Raw genomic sequence first — 22453 nt, forward strand, 5'->3', positions numbered from 1 at the left:
CTGCTTGCCCATTCCTGAAAGTACGGGTAATTGAAAGTCATCCAATTGCCACTTACTACCGGCAGTGACATGCTGATGATAAGGCTTGTCCCGACAGACCCGGTATCATGGAGCGACTCCATCCTCCCTTGCTCACTTAGCCTGGCATCGCTCGCTTAGTACGCTTTTGGTAAACATGGTATCAGTTAAGCTAAGCCTTCCAGGGAAGGAAAAGGGAGACATGCTTGGGAGCCCGAGATAAATGCACTGCACAAAGTGGGTAGCCAACGAGACATAACCAGCTAAACAATTACCTGACGAAGACTTCTGCAATCTGGGCTGCGCAATCGAAAACATACGTGGCAAAAAGAGAGTTAAAGTACCATAAGGACTGGTAAGAGGATGATAAAAAAAAGAAATGGACAAAAAGGAATCGACAACGGCAGGATTCGAACCTACGCGTGCGAACACAATGCCTATGATGTCTCATAGAGATAGCAGGGCATCGCCTTAACCACTCGGCCACGTTGTCTTGTGATTCGTTGAGTCAGCGGCTCAATAGAAAGCACTATATACCTAACATCTCAGAATTCGCGCAGAGGAACTTCTACCACCAAACCAGATGACTTGCCACAACAGAGTAAAGACTCCAATTCAATTGACATTTCCGCCAACGTTCATCACTTTCTCACCGATTTTCAAGAATTTATACTGGTACAGCAGTTGTTTCAATTCGCCAGGAGCTCTTGTTCTTTGCTATCACACCTGGTTTCGCTTTGAACACAGACCCAGTCGAACTACTTAGCATACTCAGCAGAAACCTTCCACTCAACAGGGCGATCTGCATCATGCCTCAGGCTTCTTGGCATAAGTCACACAACTATTTCTCGTTAGCAACAATCCACCCGGACTTTTGTTGTACTCACATTGGCCAATAAGCATGGATCTTAGGATTATTCCAATCACTCTTCAGCTTAACCAAAAACGCCTCAACCTCCTCACGACTCCATCCAAGACCTCTCGTAAAAGGCGCCATAGTCAGAGCATCCAGCGCTGAGCTCGCGTTAACATTATTCCACAGACCAAGTTCCTTATACTTCTTATCCTTGGGCCAACCATTGGTAGGCCACTTGTAGCGTGTCTCGACCACATCGGCGAAACCTACTTCTTTGAGTAGATCTTTGAAGTTACTGGTTCGTTCGAAACATCGGTTAAACTTGGCGGCGGCTTGATCGAGGAGTCTGCACCACATGTGCATCGCCATGCCATCTTTGAGGGTTCCGTCGTCGCTCCCCATAATGACGTCCACGTCTTGAAGTTCGACGTAACCTCCTGGGGCGAGATTACTACGCTCATTAGCTTATGTAAGGAAATAGGTGTGATCACTTACTCGTAGATCTTAGTAAGGTAAGCCTTCCAGCTCTGAATACTAAAGTTCATGAATCTACTATGAATAAAATCGAAGGACTTCTCATATGTCCATTCTTGATCGATATCATCAACCACGAACTGCACGTTAGGAGGTATACTAGAGATTGTGAGCTTCGCCATCCTCAAAATTGTTTGGTTCCTACATACAAGGCGGGCTGGACAGGTGATAGATCGACGCCCACAACCTACAAAACGTCAGTAGACGTTCTTCAATAGTCGTGACATACCCACAGTCGCCGCTGGATGCTCGTCGCCAAAATCAGTGGCCCAGATGCCTGTGCCTGTACCAAGATCGAGAACCCGCTGAACTTTTGAGTCGGGACGGCAAGGCGGGCTTAGACCGAGTTTGTTGTCAAGAGTTAGAAGCATTAGATTGTGTTGAAAGTCTAGCTCGTCAGTACGTATGCGTGGCTCTTCAGAGTACCACTCTTACCTAGTCGCTCAAGTTCCTCTGCATCGTTGGGAAGATTGTATTCTGAAGAGAGTCAATCAAGGCTAGCTCTGCGGAGGGCCAAGCTAGAGAAAGGTAATTTTGTCTTACTTCCATCTTTGAAACTGTGGTATGTCCTTCCGTTTTCCTTTCGGAACTCGTAGATGGAGCTTGTCACACTATCCGTTGAGGAAGCATTGTCCTAGACAAAGCATTAGGTACTGATGCGACCTGATCCACTCTTGAGGAATGCTCACTTCAACGGACAAATCGACATGGGGGTGCTATCAATTGGGTTAGACTTGATGACATTACTGCGCTTTTAGTGTACCAACATTGTCGTCGGCTTCAATATGAGCATGCGCTTCGATGGTCGTCATTTTTACGTATTTGGTTGTTTACTTGAAAAGAAACTGCCGGGACAATCGGCTTTCCATACCTCAGTATTTAAATACCGCATGTCTGATGCGAGCTGCATTGTTCTCTCTTGTCTCATCTGACAACATACAAGGACACTGACGACCAACATGCATAAATGAAGGTAACGCTAGCCAACAGATGTAACCTCGAATAAACCAACTCTCAGCATTCTTCAGCAGGTCTAGCGTCGTGGTGTGGGTTCATCTGATGTTTTATCCTGGTCAGACGGCGGAAGTCTTGATTCTGAATGGCTGCATAGGCCCTGTTGATTGCATTGCCGAGGTTCAGGGATTCGGAAGCCGACACGCATGCCGGTGGGTTGATTTTGACACCAGTTTACTGCATGTATTGTCGTTTGAGGATATACTTGAGCGATTGTGAATAGCTTTGCTTTCTAAATTGTGAAAACTCATATAATGATGCTGGGTTAAACGGAATGTGATAAAGTGAACTATGTGTGATGAAACTTTTCTAATAGCAGTAACTAATTATTTACTATTCCTCCCTGTATCTGCGATAGCTTAGAGGTGAGCTCTTTCAGTCCTGAATCACAATCTCCAGGTCGTCTGGATTTTCAGAGATCTCACGCAAGTGTTCCCATACACTCCTGTCACCTCTCTGAGATCCTTTGAGACATGCAATATGAAGCTCGATTCCGGCCAAGTGGCCAAGGCATTGACTGTAATCTGAAAAGGCATCGTGTAAATCTCCACCAGATCCCTGTTGTAAGGCACGTATATACCTTTCACCACAAGCTAGAATTCTTTGTTTGTTTTCTTCTGCAACGGCCAACTGTTCACGATGTTCTTGGTCAGTGTGGGCTACGTCGCATGCGAAGTTCATGTTGCCAATCTCGGCTACGACGCGGATACTGCGGTTTCTGTTGCGGTCAGGATGGCCTGGAGGAGGGGTGCCATCTCGAGAGATCGCATCCCAGGGGCCTAAAGTGTCGCTGGGGCTTGGGCTTCGACGTCGCCCAGATGTGGTAGGCGGTGCGCGAGATCCTCCAGCTCTGTTGCGTGAAGTACGCGAGCGAGGGTTTGCAGGTGGAGGAGATCTATTCTGTAAAGGTTGAGATGAAGATTGATGGCGTCTACGAGAGGAGGTAGGTTGCGGCACTGGTGGTCGTGGAGCAGACAAACGAGGGTCTGGTCGACGCGAAGGAGCTGGAGGTGCTGGTCGTCGGGCAGGTGATGACCGGCGAGGGCGAGCGTTTGATCGCGAATATGCCGGCGGAGGCGTATTGGAGCCCCTGGAGTCTGCAGAGCTTGCAGAACTGCTTCGACGGCGACGATGATAAGGCATTGCCCGAGGCTGAGGTCAGTATGTACATAGATTAAGCGCAGCGTTTGAGAACAGAAGGCGGTGGTTTGTACGGCTTCCCTTTGGGATATCAAGTTGGTAGTGTGTGGTCGGGTTTGAGAACGGGCTGTGCACGGCAAGTCTTTATACCTTTCTAGTGAGGTTACTATTCTCAGCGTTATGCAGACTCTAGCAGTCCATCACTGCTTCATACAGTTGAATCACATCTATGGACAGAGAGTGATCAGCGAATAAGTCCATACTCTTAATCAATGCATTGGGTGGTCACATGAGGTGGTTGTGGAACGCAAACTCACATCGGTAAGCTTGCTGAGAGGATCCGCCTAGATCGTGAGTACCAACAGAAGAACCTGGTCCTTACTTAAAAGAAGATGACAATTGGGTTTCATGGTAAGCTGTAAATATAGTAACTAACTATCAAACCATCACTAGATATCATCAATATCTACCAATCAGTCCCGTTCCATTTGAGAGCAATATCGCCCATCGCCTCGAATAACTGCTGGCTGCTCATGGCACTTTTATGCTTGGCCGAAATCTGGCCCAGCTCTTCCCATACATCCTCTCTGCCGTTACGTTCGTGATACCGTTCCATAGATGTAATATAAAGCTCAAGTCGGATCAAGTCAGCGAGTTGTCTAGCGTACTCGTCAAGTATGAACTCTAGTCTATGAGGAGGAACTTCAATAAACTGGCTCTTCAGAACAGCGAGACATTCCGGTTTCTTTGCTTTTTGACTTCTTGCCCAGGCTAGCCAGACTTGGCATTCTTGGTCATTCGATGGTGGACAGAAACAAAGACCAACGCCGGGCTCATCGGTCACTACATATGCTACCCTATCTCTGGCGCGAGTGGGATAACTTTGGGAATACGAAGGAGGGATGCTTCCGCTGCGACTGGCTTGGTCTCGGGAGGATGGCGGAGGGGTGCCAACTCGAGACACTGAATCCCAGGGTCCTACAGTCTTATCAGAGATCCCGCCTCGGCGGTTTGAGGTTGCGTTGGTGGATGCATGAGATGTGCCAGATCTACTACTCGAAGCGTACGAGCTAGCATCGATAGCTGTTCCGGAAGAGCTACTTTGAGCTTGCGAATGTCGGCTAGATAGTGATTCGGAAGCCGTGTATGAAGAGCGACCGGTAGAAGACCTGTGACGTGACGGGTGAGATGAAGACGGATAGCTACTAGAAGAGGCACCAGAGACCATAGATAATCGTGAAGCAGAGGACGATGCTGGCCGTGAAGCAGAGAATGGTGGTGGTACTGAAGCAGAATATCTGGATGGCCGAGATGTAGAGGATGAAGGTGGTCGAGAGGCAGACGACACATGACTTGAGCGACGTGAGGAACTTGAAGCCGTTGAATGTCGGGTACTGGAGGACCTTTGACTGCGAGCGCTAGATGGTGCCCGGGACGATGGCGGTATAACTGTACCTGAGCTGTCAGAGTCCGAAGAGTTTCCAGAGCTGCTTCGATGCCGACGACTGCGAGACATTGTTGAGGTTTGAGTGTAGATAATGGGGCCGGGAACGGTGATCGAGTGCGTTGTGTTTGCTTTATTTGTGAGGCTAAGTTAGTAATGTCTGTTTGGATATTGGAACGGGCTGAGAGCAACATACCCATATGCCCTTCATATAAGTCTTTTACTTGAGACAGATGCAGCTTCCAGCAGCTCATCATTCCTGTATACGCTTGAATCATTTCGAGGGGAGGCACTGCTTCACATCGTGGATTAGCTGATTGTATAGCATGAGTCATTACTTTTTAACAATGCTCAGATAAGCTGACCGTGAAACGGAAGCCCGTATTGGGAAGCTTACAGTGACTGTCCGCTCAGATCACCGAGTCAGAAATACCAACACATGAGCCCAGTCCTTCCTGGAAACTAACCTCGGTTTTAAATAACTACAGTTGGGGTATCGTTCACGGACCAAGTTGCAGGGCACGCATGTCTGATAAAGCAAAAGTCAAATACAATCAATAACCAAGTTTCGCCGATCCAACGTTTGCACGTTCTATTCTACCAGAAATCCCGTCATAAATCCATTTTCCCCATTTCCCACCAACCAGACTCCTCAGTAAACAAACTCATCAGTAAACACAAACACCATTCAAGGAAGCTTCATCATTCGTGTCTTCTTGACTTCAGGACCCTCGTCACCCAGATATCGGAAAGTGTACAAACTGCAACAGTTAGTCAACCATAAACCATGTGAGTCGGTTTAATACATACCTCCAGTGAAGATTGCCCAAAGCAATGTTCCTGCACCCGTTGACAAACTTAATGACATCCCGATCAATGTCCTCTCCCCAGAAAGGAAGGTTTGCCATCGCCATGTGCCACCGCTTGTAGCAGTCATACAGCATCTCACCAATCTCATCAACAGCTTGCTGGTCCGTCATACCCTGGTCCTTGAGGATAAAGATGATGTTGCTATCTTCTCCTTGAATGAGGTCCTTACGGTAAGAGCATAAATCATTTTGCCTGCCGCGTGTTAGTATGGCAATATAAAGAGGCTCGTGTGGACGGCTTACAGTGTGACCAAGTCGCAGGTAATTCGTGAAATTGCTTCAAGAGAGGGATGATCCATAACGTGTTGCGGCAAGTCAATTCCTTCGGCAAATCTGTGATTCATGAGTCAGTCTCGTGTATATGACCCTGGTTTTGAAACGCGTTCGTTTCGTGGCCAATAAGCTTGAATCGGGGATGCTACACAAACAGCTAAGACCTGATAGAGGTACAACCACTCTTGGCCCAATCACCGTTGTTACCTGATGTTATTCGCTCACAACATCAAGACCGAAAAAAAGGGATGAAAAAAAGGGTACTTACTCCATAAGACCAATACAGGGATACGCCCCAACGCACCCAGCTCTCATATCCATGTACTCCTCAACACTCAATCTCGAAGCCAAATGCTGCACACCGACCTGCTGCAAAACACCGACGCAGTACATAGTGAGATGCTTCTTCCATCGGTACTGCAGCGCAGGGCTGGCGCGTTGGCGAAAGCGGTTCCAGCATGATTGGAGGGTGTGGCGCAGGGGGTTCTGGTCGGGCGATACGACGGGGTGGATGTTGTCGAGCGTAGCGAGAGTGTAAATGACTTCCTCGGCTGCCTTGATGGGATTGTTCGCGAAAGAACCTTCGTCGAAAGCTGTTGGTTGTTAGTTTTTTTACGTGCCACTTTTATGCATGCATGGGCGGCGCGGCCCGTTTTTGGCTAATCTTTTGCCGGAACTTGGGGGGCGTGTCTTGTTGGTTGTTGGTTTTGTTACTCACGGTCGTCAAATGCAAAGACCCATCCATTCCAATCATTCATAAGCTTCAATGTTTCTAGATCGGCGTTGGGTGCACAGATTGCGCTCATGTAGGCGATGTCGAGTCGGCTCCAGATACTAGCTGTCTTTTCATTCATTCGTAGTGCACTTGATCGTCGGTCAGTTATCATTTTTACCAGGTGCACGGTAAGCTTACTCTTTTAGCCAAGCATCGGACATGGCTTTTGATGTTTTGTACATGGGGTTGACTTCTGGCTCGACGGCCATGATTGACGAGAATAGAGCTTCGGGCAACTTGATCCATCGGCCATCTGGACTGTCGACGTGGTCTGAGCAGATGCTGCTGGCGGGACTCAAAGGACCACCAGCACAACTGGGTGGAGGTGTGATGATTGAAGGAACCATGTTATCTGTGGAGTCTATCGTGAATGATTGTTATTACTCGAAATAAACACAATGCTTGAATGATGCTGAACAAAACTTCACGAGGGACACGACATGTATATACCACTTCCTCCAACCCCAGACAGAGGCCTTTTCCATCGCCACGGGACTGGAACGATTAGTCCGTCCCAGCAAGGGGGTTCGCTTCGTGAGGCTATTTAGTCTGTGATTGCTTTTTGCGCGTCCGCAGATGAGCGGTGATACAGAACTTCACGGCCTCACGACTGGGTCAATGACGTTTTGTGAAGGCGGATATAGAGGAGAGAACAAGGCTAGTCTGTGCGAATGAGAAACTAGCTTGGGCAATTAATCTGTCACCACGGTGTGACAAAAAAACAAAACATTGACAGTTGCTTTTCAAAAGTTCGTGGATAGTCACGATGGTCACACTTTGAACTTTTGCATATCACTCTGCTTAAACGCTGTGTTCTTAATCATGTCCTTGCGCGACGATTAAATGGTGTTGAGCTTGCGAGAAAATCATTCCGACCTCAGCCCATCTGGTGGCTCCGTACAATGGGTCCAGCCAGCGCTACCGGTGTGACCGTCTCGAGACGAACAAAGGCTAACCATTAGTCTAGTTGTCTCAGAAGCAGGTAGGGCTTCACGAGGGTACGTGTGTCATTTTTCGCTTTTTTTTTCTTTTAGCCCCAGATTCATGAGGCTTACTCATGTCCCTCAAAACCTTTTCCTCCCATCGGAAATCATAGCAAGCTTTAGCGTTGGGTACAAGTACTCGAGCCTGATCCATGCAACCCATGCGGGCTGTAATCAACGTTCGCTTGCCGGTTTTGAAAGACCGGGGACTCAATCCTTTTCTTAGCTCCACGCCAAAGTGGAGGAACGTCGCAAGGGAGGAAGAGCCAATGGAGAATAAAAAAAGAAGAGAAAAATTAGTGCATGTCGGCAGAATGATTTCATTTAATTAGCTGGGTGCTACTGCACTACCGAAAATCCATCCCATCCCCTTGGTGCACTTGTCTCTTCTCTCGCACTGACGTCTACTACCGAGAGACAACTACACTATTTGCTGCGTCTGTACCTTACATATGGGAAGAAAAAAGCAATAAAGAGGCTGCGTACGTAAACGAAACGAAACAATCCGAGGAACGAACCACCGGGAATACGAGACGAGGCGAGACAAAGACGTTGGGGGGTTTGCGATACGATCAGACATACAGCACATCCCAGGCACAGGGATACAATAAGCAATTATGGCGGCGGATTATGGACGACCGAGGATACAGTACTCCAAGCTAAACTCGTCGCGTGACGAGGTTCGCTTTCTGGAGATTGAACCAGCGAATAGCATCAACGAACAAGTCGTATGTCGACTCGTCACATTGCCTCTCAGCCGCGACGTCGAATTCATCGCCATATCATCACTGCTGGGTGATCCGACCGACCAAGAAAAGATCAACCTCAATCGCGTGGCCATTCCCGTGCCGGTCAACATCGCCCAGGCCCTCAAGCACGTACGCGCCGTCTTCTACCCTGCAGTCAACAAGTCCAGCCAAGAGAACCTCAACGGCAGGGAGCGCAGGTCACCTTCCTGGCTGCGCACCTTACTCCGACACTTTGGCGGCAAGGAAGCGAATGACAAGCCCAAGCTGAGGGTGTGGATCGACTGCATCTGCGTCAACTCTATGGATTCGAGGGAGAATGCCAAGAGTAGAGTCATCATGTACCACGTGTACCAGCGTGCGCAGATGGTGGTTGGATGGCTTGGACTGAAGATCCCCCAGACCGACGACGGAGTGCGGCTGATGCAGGCCTTCGATGAGGCCATGCCAGATACGTGGCAGGAGCCTGGCGACAAGGAACTCCACCCTGAGAATTACTCGCCTCATCACGAATGGGCGATCCCAATCATCCACCTTTTTGATCCTCAAGCCGCTGGCGGTCTTGGATGCGCCGACTTTTTGTCTCGTGACTTTTTCCAACGGCGTTGGATTTTGGAAGAGATGGCCATGGCGCGCGTGCCTACATTCCTAATTGGCGACGCCATCGTATCATGGAAGCAATTATTAAAAATGAACCTTGCGATGGAGGAGTTTAAAGATTATCCTTCCAACGTTTGTCCAGCGACTACAAGGCCTCACATTCACGAGTTTCCCTTGGGCACCATCCATGCGCTATTGGATGAGTTTGAGAAGAGGGCGAAAATGGCCAAGATTGAGTCTCTGAACAGTAACTCGGTTACGGGGAGTGTCACGAGCGCAGACTCTACAAATTACCAGGATTCGAATCCTAGATGATCGATGCATAAAAAAGAAAAGAAAGTTCCTTTTTGTCGGGTCGATGAGGTTATGTTTACGTTCTTGTTCTTTGTCACGGCCTGGAGGTGGATTGTTATGTCCCTTGATGTCTGAGCCATTATTATTTTATTTTATTTGTTAGGTAGAATACCCCAATCATGTACTTGTTTTTATTCACAATTGTCAATTGAAGAGTCTAGAATACTGTACTCCTGTCTGTGCGTGTCGTGCTCGGTAGATGTGCTCAACTGCCGCCTCACGTGTGAGCGTTATCACAGCGAGTTGGAGACTCGGTGAGCCCGAGCGTGCGGTAACTCTTTGACTGAGAATTTATCCCGAAAATACGGATTGGCGATCTTAATAAATCGGTCAATAATGACGGGTTGTTCCAGACCATATCAGCGGTAACGGTACCCAACAAAGACCCCCTCTCGTCGGTGATGGTCCCCCCACGAAGCGATGGATGTTTTTCTAGAAGCCGCCTCGAATACGACCCAAGCCTGAACTTACCGCCAGTTCCAATTAAACGGGCGCTAGTGCCAATTAAGGCCAAGATACCGAACCACTTCCCCACAAGAAAACCAGCTTCAACCTTGGACTCTCAGGAAAAACGGTTCCGACGGCATGTTCAGTGTAACATCTCTACTCTTGTTGAAACATGCTCATCCATTCCACTGGGTAATTTTTGTTTCTTTGTTTTTTCATGCGGACGAACGGAGTCCCCATCCTCAGCTTTCAGGTGAGGAAACTTGTGAAACACGATTCGTGTACTGACGAATAGGGGAACATGGGAATACTCCATAGGAACAGGGGGCCTGAGTTTTGTCTCTTTTCTTAGCGCGTTGGATCGTTTGACCACGCTAACAAAGTGAGTCAATCCAAGAGATAACAACAGGAAGCTTTACCAGGTTGTCATGTTGTCTCCTGATACCACGGTAACATCACTAGTTATCGTTTCTATGCCTGCACTTTAACCAGCAACCCGGAGTGAAAGGCGGTGGATGGACGCGAAGTAACCCTCTGAGAAGCCCACGTGTCTTACCAAGTTTTACCATACGACCTGTCGAATGCCACAGGTTAGCCTGCGACAATTACGAATTACGATAAAACGATATCTGAAATATGACGTACCAAGTTTTCGCCAAGCCACCTTTTACTTTTTTCTTTGGGAACGCGTCCGGATATGTGGTGAGACTTCCGGAATTAACTGTCTCCTTGTGGCTTGGGAAAAAAGCAACTTTAAAACGCCAATTTTTTGACACGTTACACAGCTGCCTGGTAAATCGATCATGTGAAGAGATTTCAGCTGATCTTACATCTGCAGCTAAATCAGATCGAGAAGGTCGAGCGAGAGATCCTTCAGCTTGATCGTGCATATGAGAGAACGGCAATTTGCTCTTCCGATCGCATGTTTCTCTAATTGCCATGAAACTAGTGGTGTTTCTGCGATATTGATAGCCGATAGCGGAGAACAGAATTTGTTGAAAATGTGTCCAGGGTAGAAATTCTTACAGCCAAAGATTTGGAGAGAACTCCCAGCAGTCGATGTTTTCTTTTGTAAAATATGGAATACGTCATTGACAGTAGGCGAGCAAGATTGCTTTTTATTCTTGAGAAGTCTGTAGTTTCGGTGGCTAAAGCTTGTGGTCGCTTTCGCGACATTTGCGAAAATGGACTTTCCAGAGCCTGGAGTCAACTCTCGGATTTGAACAGATGTCTGACGCGTTCTGGTAATATCAAGCTGTCATCCACAAGAGCAGACATTATTTGTTTTAAACCTCAATCTATTGTCTATAATCTCATTTGGAAACTAACCCTTGAGTGAACGCATCTGCAGTAACATCATTGTGGTCTTTTACAGTAAAATATAATTACGATCCTTCCTGCTTATCTCAGCGTGCCCAATCGTAAGTGGCCCCTTGCAAGAAGAAAAAGTCAATGAGAACCAAAGAGGGGAAAAAAAGAAAGAGAAAAAAAAACGATCTCAATTCTTGCAAGTGCCCTTGAACCCAGCCACATAACCCTTGGTTTTCCCCTGCGCAACAACATGACCACTAAAGGAAGTATAACAGCTCTTGTTAGGCGTCAGGGTAAAGAACTTGCACTTCTTATCCGCAGAACATTTATCGAGGCACTGGGCGATACTGTAGGGCTTTCCGACAAACTTCTGGTCTCCCGATACCGAGTAGTCGCATCGAATTTTGATGGTTCCGAAACACTCTCCGTTGAGGGAGGGGCATGAGAAAGGGTCGAGCGGTTCCCACTCTTTCTTCGCATTTGCGGCTGCGAGGGTAGGCGACAGCGGCTCGTGGAGAGTGATTGTTGTGAAGATACTGTGTGAAGACGTAGGCCAAACTGGAAGGTCTAGAGTTAAGGTTACTTTATCCCTAGGGTCGGTCATGGATTCCGCGGTGGAAGTCTCTTCGGCAGAGGTCTCTTCGGTGGAAGTGGGAATTTCGAAAGTGTATTCTGTGAATTCGGACGGAAGATAGAGTGCGGTTGTGTCGATGTCAGTGTCGGTCGCGGTAGACGACGAGCTCTCTGTTGCCCAGGGGTTAGAAGCCAGGCTAGTCTCGCTGGGGTCCAGAATCCTGGTGTTGTTCCCGGGCTCACCTGCGGCAGCGATGCTGGCCACGCCGAGGAGGAGGATGGTAGATGGAATCATTCTGAGAAGCAACAGTGGTTGGTGCGTAGAAGAGGATGATCCAGTTAGGCGATAACTGTATAATAGTGTGGGAACGTGAAGTTATATATCTTGACGATCCTATGCAATCAATGTTATTGTCACCGTGCTAGATGTCCAGCTCATGGAGACTGACCAGGATATAGTTGTTGCGGTTGTTCTGTTGTCAAATGTTGATTGTGAAAACAACCAAGAGTGTAGTGGAATGTGCTGAGGTTTGGGCTCTCAAGAAAGTTGGGAGCAGGAGCCGAGTCTATAAATAAGAAACAGGGCGAAATTCAGTAGGTGATGCGGCACGAATGTACGGCCTTGATTCACCAACTGTCAGTAGGTCTGTGAAGCCGTGCCAGCTGATTTCGGTGCAGCGTCACGGCTATAGCTACTGTTGCTCACGAACGTGACGGGGGCTTGTACCTAACCCGGAATCATGCTGGAAACACCTCATCATAGTTGCAGCTGGTATTTAAATCGGCATCTGTCTCCCAATTACCGTGATGCACTGAGAGTGAGGATGCTCTGGTCTGCTCGTGACACTACAAACAGAAGCATCACACAAAGCTATAAAACCCGGGTCTTGCCGCATACTTCTGAGGAATTTTACAAACCAATAACCTATATATCCGCCACCGTATCGACACCTAGTTCACAGCCAAGCTCCTTCGCAACCACAATGAGCGAACACAACAGCAGAATCCAAGCTACCTCCAGCTCTGAGGAATCAACCGTTATGAGCGACCACGACAACAACACCCAGGCTGCCTCAGTCTCTGGAGAGTCAACCATCATGAGCGACCAAAGCAATAACGTCCAGGTTCCCTCAGTCTCCGAGGAATCCAGCACTCAACTTGTTCGCACACCCAGCACGTCTGATTCCGATTCCGAATCCGAGTCCGAATCTTCGGACCCAGGCCACGCCAACGCACCCCCTCCATACCAACATCCCCACAACCACCATTGTAATGAACCTCACCATGAAGACGTTCATTTCCACCAGTGGCAGTGCTGCTGCTTTTCCTTCCACCCACCCCAGAGCCTCACCGATTTTATACAGGACTGCACGAGCACGCAGGAAGAGAGGGTTCGACTTTCGGCGGAGTTGTACCAGGTGAAGCAGCTACTGAGAGCCTTTTATATCAACCAGGGAGAGTTTCACGCTGTGCTGTCGGAGTATGTGGCTATTAAGCATGAGATGTTGAAGCTTGAGATTAGGGAGCATTGTGTTAGACGGGGTTCGCGTTCGAGATTTGACGTGGCTAGTCAGATGATTTTTCACTAGTTAGAAGTCTGTAACCTTGATCGGTTCTCATGGGGATATTGGGATAAGGCTCAATAGGAGAAAAGAAGTCTGCTTTCTATCTTGAATTGACTGCACATAGTTCTGTCGAATCCCTTGGGCTTGAACCTTCTTTGATATTAGATTCATACCTGTGTGTGTTCGTTGGCTGATTTAAACGGTACGACTTGAAAACTGACCTTTGAAAAAACTGAAATTTGATTTAACTACATTGTTCTCAAGTTTCTCATGTCCCGTGACGGCATATCCTTTTGGGAACTATCTTAGCAGGCATCAACCGGAGATTCTGGAAATGCGTAGAATAAGTATGGCTGTGACTCATCTTGTCAGAGTTTCGGAAGACTTTCTAGCGAGGAACATCTTTGCGAGATGGACAGCGATAACGTGCCTGAGGCCAGTTGGAACATAAAAGAGTCGTGAACAAAAAGTAAAGCCGAAATAGCAGTAAGAAGATGATGCCCAGCTCTCGTATGAACACTGCGGCTTTTCACAAGATGTCCGAATTTGTTTCAACTTGTTCCGACGTCCTGTTCAATCCCTTGTCCAAGTCCGTGAGGTACTGCCTTGCTTAATGCGCGGACACAAATTATAAACCGTAAGCATATTAAGTTTCTATCACGCGATGCGGTCAGATTTTACATTGGTAAAAGAATATGCAAGGTTCAAGAAATCTCCTTGACTTTATCCTTTCAACCACTCAGAGTCATGAAAGGGGAGCAGGCCAAAACTTACGGAAGGCTTGATCACAAATAAAAAATCTGGCACTGTCGTAAACGTTGAAGCATGCTATGAGAATAATGCGCAGCAAGTTCTTCGAGTCCAATCACTGAGTAAGTTTGCATGGCAGTGCCTATAAAGTCCCCCTCCCTCCTCGACCATCCTTTCCTTTTGTTCTTCTTTCAACCCATCTGTTCATGTCCCACTGCTGTTCGAATACTTGAGCCGCGAATTCTATTACTTGACTTTTCATCACTTGCCTTCACTACTTTTTCTTTACACTTGCCTCGACCACTTTCACTTCTGCTACTCGGGGTCTGCTAGTGACACATCTGGTGATAAAGATGCCCGCAATGCGTACTTAATAAAACAACACTTTTGATCACACGAACCGCTTTCACTTCATCAGCACTTGCTTACCAAGTTCATTGTCTCAAGTCTACTCAACCATCGATTACTTCAACCCACCGTTAATCCCATTCTATCCGCCTGGGTCCGAAACGTACCAAGACAGTCATATTCAACTCCTTACTTGCCTCATTCATCCTTCGTCGCCCGATTCTATCTTCTACTTAACCAAAGTTCACACCTACGTCCTAACACCAAATCAACCGCAAACGTGGGTGTCCGATTCCCCAAGCCTTCCCCAAACCTTGGCAGAATGGCTAAGACTTCCCGAGCCTACAATTTCCGGGTCAGGTATTTGGATGTGACAGAATACATTCCATTCCGAAATCCAAACCATGACGTCTATGAATCTGTGATAGGACTCATGGTTCCGAAGATGCTGTTGACCGACGACGAGATCATCAGAGAAATCCACTTGGAGGCGCGAATGCTTCAGCGGGTGTACGACCATTTCCAGTCCCAGATTAAAGCTGGGATCAAGGGTATCCCCAATTCACGATGTCTTAAGGCGAAGGAGCTAGATTTGGCACGTCGACTCGAGCCAGTGTATGACCTGGACAAGTTCCCCAACGATCCTTATGCTTTCGAACAAGACTGGATCAAGAAGCAAGGTGCCCTCACTATTGTGAGGAAGGAATTCACCACCTACGCGATGCAGATGCTGGCTGAAACGCCTGTGAAGCAGTTGAAGGGCTTTGTCGAGCTGACTCTTGGTAGAGAGGCGCTCAAGAAGGAGATCGACCACTTTTGGCGCTATGGCAACCCTAACCCGCTAATATACGACGAGGATTCCGTGAAGGCCTACGGTGAATTGGTCAAGCGCCATAATGAGAACCACGGGCTTTGGCTGAGAGATAATGAGCCAGTCGAGGCCATCAAGCCTTTCGTGGAGTACGAAACATTCGATCCCTACGCTCCTCATCAATGCACAGAGGAGGAGCTAGCGGAGATCGAGCGACGTCATGAGGAAACCCTGGGCATGGGTACGCCATCGGAGAGAACCGCGCGCGAATACCTTTTCGACTTGATCGACGCGGAACCTTGGGCTCGCGAAGCCCTCGAGATACAAGCCGAAGACAATGAGGAGGCGGCAAAACACTTGAAGTGGTTGTTCGAGCAGAAGGCGGCTCAAGCCACGAACAAGATGGATGAGTCAGTTTCGGACGACACAGAGGCCACTTCTATCAACGAGGCGACATCCGAGCAAGAAGAGATGATTCGCCAGATGTACGCACTCACTGTTGAGGGTTGCGACGAACCCTTCTTCGACATTGAACGTTCGACTACCAAGAGTCAGCCAAACTGCCGTCCCGCCGTCGAGACACACTGCACTATGGGAACACTCATCGATATTTAATCGGCAGTATTCGGACCATATGGCTTTTGGCTAGAGAGGATGGCTGACTACCATACACCCAGCTGTCCTTCGCCTCTTCTCTACATCGACCCACACACTTTCTCCCCGTCGATTCTTGCCTTCAGAAGTACTAACCTTCTTTGAAGCTAAGGTTTTCCTCAACAAACTTTTTCATCTGAGTTATCACGATTCCATCTGGAACTTACACGTCAATCAGCTGGACAACCAATCATCGCCTGTCCATACAAACATTTTTAAGACATAACGTTCTCAGGGCGCATTAGTCCAGGGCTTTGAGATACTGTCACCTTACAGACGCACAAACGACCAACATATACATTATTATCAATCGGGGGCCTTGCTAAGAGTCAAGGCTGCACGTTCATACCCCCCAGTTTTCATCACACAAAGACATACTTTATACCCCTCTTCCGATTGCCAAACAACATCACTTTCCGTATAAATAGCATGAACGAGATCAATTCTTGATGTTGTATTCTATTGTAGGATGTATAATCTATCAATCTATGCTACCATTAATATCCACCCTTGTTCCTTTATCGTGATTGCCTAATTCCGTGTGACTTTTAGTATATCCTGTGCATCAGAGGCCCATACTGATTTAGTAAGTGTAGACCTGCTCAGGTCCAAGGTTTCCATAGTCTCCAGACCCGAAGGGGCTTGAAGGAGTATCCTTCTGTCCATTAATATCCGCGACACCAAACCAAGCAAGGATCTTGCCCTTGACGACAGTAACGACAGCGAAAGCAGGGCCAGGCTCGGTTACATATCCCCACGACACGGTCAAGTTAGACTTGTCATTGCAAGGCTCGTTAGTCCAGCTCTCGGTAGCAGAATCAGAGCCAGGATTACGAATGATAGTGCACTGCTCGGTCTCGCCATCAGCCTCGATAGCGAAGTTGTAGTCGCAGCCCTCTTCATCTGCATCGCAGTAGCGAGTGAGGTTCTTGATGGTCCAAGTCTTGCCCTTGATGGGTGTGGGGTCGGAGTAGGTGGTGTCATCGGAGCCCTTGTGTCCATCACCAGTGGGGGCGGGGGCATGGTGGGAGGCGCTGCCGGTGGGAATAGGATGAGGGGGATGGGCGGGAGCGCATAACTTAGGGTGAGCAGGGCTGCAGCCACCAGGGACATGAGGGATGGGAGTCTTGGTAGGAGGGAGGTGTGTCTTGGACTTGGCAGAGTGTGGCTTAGAAGAGGGGGCTGGGTGGCATTTGCCCTTCTCACAAGGTCCAGGAACATGATGCACAGAAGTCAGGGTCTTGACAGGCGGCTTGTGTGTCTTGGTAGAGTGACCAGTAGGGCAAGATCCAGGATGCTTAGGGTTGCAGCCACCAGGAACAAGAGTGATAGTCGTGATAGGAACACTACCGTTCCTGCTGAAGTAAGAAGGAGGGCATGATCCAGGATGAGCTGGGTTGCAGCCACCGGGGATCTTGGTGGAAGAAGGGTACGCGAGAGAGGCGGTCGCTGAAGAGCAGAACTCTTCGGTGCGAGCGTTGACTTCGCCGATGCAGTATGCAAGATCACACTTGCAGATCACGTCGGAGACTTTGTCCTCGACGCAAGCGCTGTAGGTCTTTTGACATTTCTCGTAGTCGCTAAGAGGAGCCGCCGTGACAACAGAGGCCAGAGCCAGAGCGAGAAGGATCTTGTTCATGATGAGCTGAAATGTTGGTCAAAGGGTAAAGGTCTTGACAGGTTGTACAAGCTGGATTGATGATGCTGAGACAAACTGAACACGATGTCTCAGTTATTTATCTTCAATCGAAGATTTCACGACCCATTATTTCCCACGCCAACCTCTTCTCCGATCGAGTTTACTATGATATCACCAGTCTCCAGTATAAAATCAAATGCAGTTTATCACACTCTAGGTCCTTGGCCGTCACCACATCGTGTAAAGTGAATTCTAGAAGTAGACTACGTCCTCAACAAACCCCCACACAGCGACCCAAAAATAGCCTGCCTGCTCTTACGGATACTAAATGCGGCAACTGTTTTGCCTCTTCCGTTAAGCGAGAAAAGTTTAATTCGTGTTGAACGGGCGACCTTTCGGATGTAGGTACGTTTGTGGGAGTGGCTTGGGTGGATGTTTTAGGTTTGGATCGTCAAGGGACTGGAATGTGACGCTTGGGAATACGATGTTGATATTATGAGATTCGGATGATGGTGAGGTATTTATTAATTGTCCGACTCACTCTTTGGTGGTGAGTTGGTTGAGCCAAGGGAAGATAAGGGCAAGATTACTGAGTGTAGAGGAAATTCCTATTTTACCTTCGTTGAAGGCAATTTGTTACATAACGTGGCTCACTATGACGAAACTAGATAGTCGCTTCCGGATTAAGTTTGTGGGACCTCGACCACCCGCGATTAGATGAACTACGTAAGAAATGGTATGTTCTGTATGTAACACTAGGTCTTGGTATTGATCGTATTATTAAGCGTGAGCCAGGTTGTCAATGTCAATCGCTAATTCTATCCGCTCTTAATAATTCTGAACCAGAAGTCAACTTCTCCGTTTCTAGCCACCCTGGCTTGTTATATGCGCATACGTTTTCTTATTCTTCCTTATGTGAGCAATTTATCGTCCTAGTTACACCATCCACAAAAGGGCACCTCGTATTCTGTCATTTCAGATGCACGCTCTTCCAATGAGGTCGGCTCGTCCAGATGTTCGTTCAAGAGGAAATCATTACCCAGTAAACGTTGCAGCGTCTCCGGCAATACACCTGACAGTTATTAATAATGTCTTCAATTCTTCGTCCGGTAGAATACTCACGTGTTCTTACAGGATGAGAGAGTCCGAGTCCTCGGAATGTCTGGTGCTGCAGGAGATCCTCCACAGCGTTGGGGTCTGGGGCATATAGTTGCGATATACGTCGACGCCAATGGGTAAAAATAAATAACTCGAACTTTCGCGCACCTGCAGTGAGACGGGATAGCTTTTCTGTGAACTCTCCGATCAGTTCCTCGAGAAGTGCAGCTTTTGACTGTTCTTCTGTCAAAGAACGAATTCTTGACACGCTATCAGGATCGTGGGAAAAGATCCCTTTGTCCTGCAACATCCCCTCTGGGACAAGACCAGAAGGATCGTGTTCGTAAATCTGATCAAAAGAGCAACATGTGTGAGTCATCTCCAGGGCCTCGAACGTGAGAAGGCGTAGAGTCCTTTTGATCCAATGGGAGATTGTATCGCCCAGGGACACGGGATCAAACAACTCGTGGTGTAGGACCACATGTTGGTAGTATTTTGTTACGAGCTCACTTGCTGGAGTTAGATGGACATAAGTGATCAGAAAAAGCTTGGACGGAGAACATCCGTGATTGTCGGCGTTACACCAGCACATGCAGTCATCTTCTTGGCCCTGCCTCGCTAGCAGGTCATTCAAGGCTCGGCATTTTTGGTCAAAAAAGCCAAGCCAGCGACTTTCCCAACCTACACATTCAGCAAGCAAGGCTCCGAGATAGTGGTAGCCTGTAGCATTTGCATTCAGGCCCAAGTTCAGCGGGTCTCTAGCCTTCTCCTGCATGAAGCCCTTCTTGACGAGCCATTTCATTGGTTCTACCAATTCCTCCATGTTTGCCGATCCTATCATCAAATCCAGACGAAATTGGTTAGCAATGATAGGTGTGAAACCGATGAGGTTATGGCTTTTGAAGTGATGGAACCCTTTTTCCCAGAAACAATTGAACACATCCAAAGTAATGAGACCTTGAGAATAGATTGATCGGTAATCTGACTCGACCCGTAGGCTTGGGTGTATCATTACCCCGGCTGAATCTAAAGCAGCGCAGATTTCGGCTGCCGCAGAGTCGGCAAAGGCCACTGATGTTTTGTCTAAAAAGAGCCCAAGCTGGTGCTGTACGAATCTCAGAAGCCGGACTCTTCTTTCAGAAAGGTGAGCAGCTATAGTCATGGCCACCTGGTCTGAGGAGATGTCTGAAGACCTCGAAGATCCCGAAACAAGGCAGCATCCCGCCCCCAGTAGTATATCAACCGATTCAGCCCGGCCGAGATCTATAACCCTCGATATAGGCGTTCTTCTCTCAAATATTCCAATCTCGACAATATCGTCAATGAAAGTGACTGCGTCAGTCGTGAGTAGGTACCTTAAGCCTTCTGGCCATGTGGCAGATAGGTAAAGGACGTTCATATCGTGGATGCTTTCAACCACGGACTCGGGATTTTGTGTAACACATAATTCAAGATCTTCGATGCTCCTTGAAAGAATAGCCTTTACTATGTCGGAAATCTCCGATGCTACAGTTTCAGCAGAAGTCAGTACAAACGAAGGTGCCTCATCTGGATGACCAAAACACCGCGGGGCGACTGACTATCTTGTATCACCGCTTTGAGTGAATCCGACGGCTTAAGTTCAGAGATCTCAATAACAACTGATTCCGAGAAGCTAAAACAAGCCTCTTGAGACATGAAAGATAGAAGGTATTTCGTATTAATGGTGTCTTGTTGGAACGGGTCAGGGTCTGATGGGAAAGTGGCGAGCTTTTTAGAAAATGAGCTATTAGAAGACACGGTGAGTTAACTGATCACTTAAGAGCCACAGTTCTTCAATACTTGACTTACAAATGATCCTTATCACTATTATAGGCTTGTAGTAATATTCGCATGCAGTTTAGAAACGCGTGGGTAAGTGCGTTATTTCGGAGAATGAATCCTGTTGTCCAATAAATATTAGCCGCATCAAATACTATCTGAAAGCAGTCAGTTATCTGCATGGTCTCAGCTTCTCGGAACTTTACTTCGGCGTGTGTGTTGCCATGTTCATCTATGTCCCCTGGTGAGGCCCGGCCACAGGTGTATAGCGTTAAGATTTCTCGTTCCAACAATTCGATGCTGCGAATCAACTCGTTCACACTGTGTGTAAGGTGCATGTCCCTTACAAAGGTGTGACATAGTTCGTAAACCGGACTATTGCTTTTCGGAACAATATTCGTGCATCTTATCGAAAGGCTTGGCTGACTAGTGCCTGTGGCATATTGAAAACAAGCAAGTGTGGTCCGAGCAGACAGCCAAGCTAGCTTCAGAGGGAAAGTTGCTTTGGCAGTTCTTTTCATGCCTTTTTTCGTCCCCCACAACTTGCAAGATGGGAGGTGATGTTCTTGGTGTTCGAACTCGAACTTCATATTCCAGAAACTGAAAAAGGTTTTAGACTTGGGGATACTAGAGGCGCAACGGCAGCTTCGCCATAGCCTCGTATTGGTGGACCGCTTATACAAAGCCTTGTTGAATTCTTCTTGAAGGCCCGCGTTTTGCTCAGCCGTTGCGAAGTCAGTATTTGGCAGGCTTTGAATGCCCGTGATCTGCACGCTCTTTGTGCAAGAGTTAGTATGACCATATATCAGAGGTTTCAGCGGCATCGTACCATATTCTGCATCAATCTTGACTGCGATGCTAAGGCTTTGGTAATCTCCTCCAATCTGGCGACGGTAACTTGGCTGCTGGCTTCGATTGACTGTGTGCCAGACTCAATGATCGTTAATTTTCCATCCACTCTTTCATCGAAATCCTGGATAGACAACTGTGTCCGATGAAGCTGCTCAGTAATGTCGTCGAGCGTACCAGAGATGGTGGATTGCAAAGATCGAAGTTGGACTGAATGGCAGTGCACCTGACTTTGCAAATCCGATATACCACTAGCCTGGGCTGATGTATAGGTTTTGAGATCTTGCGACATGGTGTTGATTGTGTCTTGGATCGTTGCGTCACAGGCACTAGAATATTGTTAGTTAAAAAACCGCTATCGATGACACCCCGGTTGATTGTCACAGTGATACGATTGAAATGATCAGGGTCAGATCATCAAGAACAGATCGTAGAGATTGTCGAAGCGCAGCTAACTTCTCTTGCTGAAATGGATACGTGACAGATCGCATGGTATTCGCTGCTCGCTGCATCGCATTGCTTGACTGTTGGACGCCATTGAGCTCAACCAGAAGAGTTTGGACTCTTTTGAGTTCCACATCGCAGCTCTTAAGGCAGTCTCGAAGCTGGACCGTTTCATTTGTGGAACCGACTCTAGGGAGTAAATTATTTAGACTGTAAAGCAATGACACCACCCGATCGACCTCGACGACACCTTCCGCAATCTCTTCTTTTCTACCTCTCATCGCTCTCAGGTATTTAATGAGGCCTTGGCATACTTGTATACCAAGTGATGTGATGCCAACAGCCGTGCCCGCCACAGAGAGTGGATCCGACATGATGGCTGGATGGTGAATAGGTAGTTGAAAAGTCCAAGTGGTAAAGCTGGAGGAGGATGGAGTAGAAATTGCTCGCGCGGGGTAAAATCAGGCTCTGCGTCAGCGAAGTTGCCAGGCATTGCGCAAGGTGTGTTGGTCAGGATTGCGCTTATTCAACTCATATTATTGGACCGACATGCATGAG

The 22453-nt window shown here is 47.8% G+C and overlaps 10 protein-coding genes and 1 non-coding gene across 11 annotated transcripts; 3 read left to right on the plus strand and 8 right to left on the minus strand.

The window, feature by feature from the left end:
• Positions 1-413: 413 nt before the first annotated feature.
• On the minus strand, positions 414-511 carry B0J16DRAFT_t211. Its single transcript has one exon. It is a non-coding gene; the product is annotated as a tRNA-Ser (tRNA).
• B0J16DRAFT_345889 (S-adenosyl-L-methionine-dependent methyltransferase) lies at positions 503-2278 on the minus strand. The gene is made up of 9 exons (XM_046128340.1): positions 2176-2278; positions 2098-2124; positions 1952-2042; positions 1844-1885; positions 1642-1796; positions 1558-1595; positions 1370-1507; positions 906-1325; positions 503-859 (listed from the first exon to the last, which is right to left on the minus strand). Exons 1-9 carry the CDS (start codon positions 2218-2220, stop codon positions 826-828), a joined length of 990 nt encoding a protein of 329 aa, XP_045981941.1. The 5' UTR covers positions 2221-2278; the 3' UTR covers positions 503-825.
• Positions 2279-2797: 519 nt separating this feature from the next.
• Positions 2798-3565, minus strand: B0J16DRAFT_416560 (uncharacterized protein; the record flags this gene model as incomplete). Its single annotated transcript, XM_046133603.1, has 1 exon — positions 2798-3565. The coding sequence occupies one exon, from the start codon at positions 3563-3565 to the stop codon at positions 2798-2800; it is 768 nt and encodes a 255-aa protein (XP_045981942.1).
• A 463-nt stretch (positions 3566-4028) lies between these two features.
• B0J16DRAFT_401931 (uncharacterized protein) lies at positions 4029-5138 on the minus strand (the record flags this gene model as incomplete). Its single annotated transcript, XM_046132606.1, has 1 exon — positions 4029-5138. The coding sequence occupies exon 1, from the start codon at positions 5076-5078 to the stop codon at positions 4029-4031; it is 1050 nt and encodes a 349-aa protein (XP_045981943.1). The 5' UTR covers positions 5079-5138.
• Positions 5139-5410: 272 nt separating this feature from the next.
• Positions 5411-7714, minus strand: B0J16DRAFT_345894 (isoprenoid synthase domain-containing protein). The gene is made up of 6 exons (XM_046128341.1): positions 7062-7714; positions 6867-7012; positions 6417-6741; positions 6119-6208; positions 5817-6068; positions 5411-5767 (listed from the first exon to the last, which is right to left on the minus strand). Exons 1-6 carry the CDS (start codon positions 7268-7270, stop codon positions 5695-5697), a joined length of 1095 nt encoding a protein of 364 aa, XP_045981944.1. The 5' UTR covers positions 7271-7714; the 3' UTR covers positions 5411-5694.
• A 666-nt stretch (positions 7715-8380) lies between these two features.
• B0J16DRAFT_164774 (uncharacterized protein) lies at positions 8381-9787 on the plus strand. Its single transcript, XM_046122290.1, has one exon. The coding sequence runs from the start codon at positions 8524-8526 to the stop codon at positions 9565-9567; it is 1044 nt and encodes a 347-aa protein (XP_045981945.1). The 5' UTR covers positions 8381-8523; the 3' UTR covers positions 9568-9787.
• A 1718-nt stretch (positions 9788-11505) lies between these two features.
• Positions 11506-12444, minus strand: B0J16DRAFT_164900 (uncharacterized protein). Its single transcript, XM_046122291.1, has 2 exons — positions 12387-12444; positions 11506-12331 (listed from the first exon to the last, which is right to left on the minus strand). Exon 2 carries the CDS (start codon positions 12230-12232, stop codon positions 11552-11554), a length of 681 nt encoding a protein of 226 aa, XP_045981946.1. The 5' UTR covers positions 12233-12331; positions 12387-12444; the 3' UTR covers positions 11506-11551.
• Positions 12445-12920: 476 nt separating this feature from the next.
• On the plus strand, positions 12921-13622 carry B0J16DRAFT_373953 (uncharacterized protein; the record flags this gene model as incomplete). The annotated part of the gene is made up of 1 exon (XM_046130567.1): positions 12921-13622. The coding sequence occupies one exon, from the start codon at positions 12921-12923 to the stop codon at positions 13524-13526; it is 606 nt and encodes a 201-aa protein (XP_045981947.1). The 3' UTR covers positions 13527-13622.
• Positions 13623-14861: 1239 nt separating this feature from the next.
• B0J16DRAFT_401937 (uncharacterized protein) lies at positions 14862-16026 on the plus strand (the record flags this gene model as incomplete). The annotated part of the gene is made up of 1 exon (XM_046132607.1): positions 14862-16026. The coding sequence occupies exon 1, from the start codon at positions 14923-14925 to the stop codon at positions 16024-16026; it is 1104 nt and encodes a 367-aa protein (XP_045981948.1). The 5' UTR covers positions 14862-14922.
• A 525-nt stretch (positions 16027-16551) lies between these two features.
• Positions 16552-17704, minus strand: B0J16DRAFT_401939 (uncharacterized protein; the record flags this gene model as incomplete). Its single annotated transcript, XM_046132608.1, has 1 exon — positions 16552-17704. One exon carries the CDS (start codon positions 17702-17704, stop codon positions 16649-16651), a length of 1056 nt encoding a protein of 351 aa, XP_045981949.1. The 3' UTR covers positions 16552-16648.
• A 764-nt stretch (positions 17705-18468) lies between these two features.
• Positions 18469-22383, minus strand: B0J16DRAFT_373955 (uncharacterized protein). The gene is made up of 6 exons (XM_046130568.1): positions 21836-22383; positions 21432-21780; positions 20633-21378; positions 20383-20567; positions 18827-20308; positions 18469-18776 (listed from the first exon to the last, which is right to left on the minus strand). The coding sequence occupies exons 1-6, from the start codon at positions 22267-22269 to the stop codon at positions 18637-18639; spliced, it is 3336 nt and encodes a 1111-aa protein (XP_045981950.1). The 5' UTR covers positions 22270-22383; the 3' UTR covers positions 18469-18636.
• Between the last annotated feature and the right edge of the window lie 70 nt (positions 22384-22453).

The sequence above is a fragment of the Fusarium flagelliforme genome (genome assembly GCF_020744385.1).
Source record: "Fusarium flagelliforme strain FIESC 12 MPI-CAGE-AA-0113 chromosome Unknown B0J16scaffold_5, whole genome shotgun sequence".
Taxonomy (NCBI): domain Eukaryota; kingdom Fungi; phylum Ascomycota; class Sordariomycetes; order Hypocreales; family Nectriaceae; genus Fusarium; species Fusarium flagelliforme.

Bases quoted from the DNA above. Each gene is read 5' to 3' on its own strand.
- B0J16DRAFT_345889 (XM_046128340.1), bottom strand. From the start codon at position 2,220: ATGACGACCATCGAAGCGCATGCTCATATTGAAGCCGACGACAAT. The intron at 1,886-1,951 runs GTAAGACAAAAT...GACTCTCTTCAG, and splicing joins CCACAGTTTCAAAGATGGAA to AATACAATCTTCCCAACGAT. The intron at 1,596-1,641 runs GTGGGTATGTCA...GACGTTTTGTAG, and splicing joins ACGAGCATCCAGCGGCGACT to GTTGTGGGCGTCGATCTATC.
- B0J16DRAFT_345894 (XM_046128341.1), bottom strand. From the start codon at position 7,270: ATGGTTCCTTCAATCATCACACCTCCACCCAGTTGTGCTGGTGGTCCT. The intron at 7,013-7,061 runs GTAAGCTTACCG...CCGACGATCAAG, and splicing joins TCCGATGCTTGGCTAAAAGA to TGCACTACGAATGAATGAAA. The intron at 6,069-6,118 runs GTAAGCCGTCCA...AACACGCGGCAG, and splicing joins ACCTGCGACTTGGTCACACT to GCAAAATGATTTATGCTCTT.
- B0J16DRAFT_164774 (XM_046122290.1), top strand. From the start codon at position 8,524: ATGGCGGCGGATTATGGACGACCGAGGATACAGTACTCCAAGCTAAAC.
- B0J16DRAFT_164900 (XM_046122291.1), bottom strand. From the start codon at position 12,232: ATGATTCCATCTACCATCCTCCTCCTCGGCGTGGCCAGCATCGCTGCC.
- B0J16DRAFT_373955 (XM_046130568.1), bottom strand. From the start codon at position 22,269: ATGTCGGATCCACTCTCTGTGGCGGGCACGGCTGTTGGCATCACATCA. The intron at 21,781-21,835 runs GTGACAATCAAC...ACAATATTCTAG, and splicing joins ATCATTTCAATCGTATCACT to TGCCTGTGACGCAACGATCC. The intron at 21,379-21,431 runs GTACGATGCCGC...TCTTGCACAAAG, and splicing joins CAAGATTGATGCAGAATATG to AGCGTGCAGATCACGGGCAT.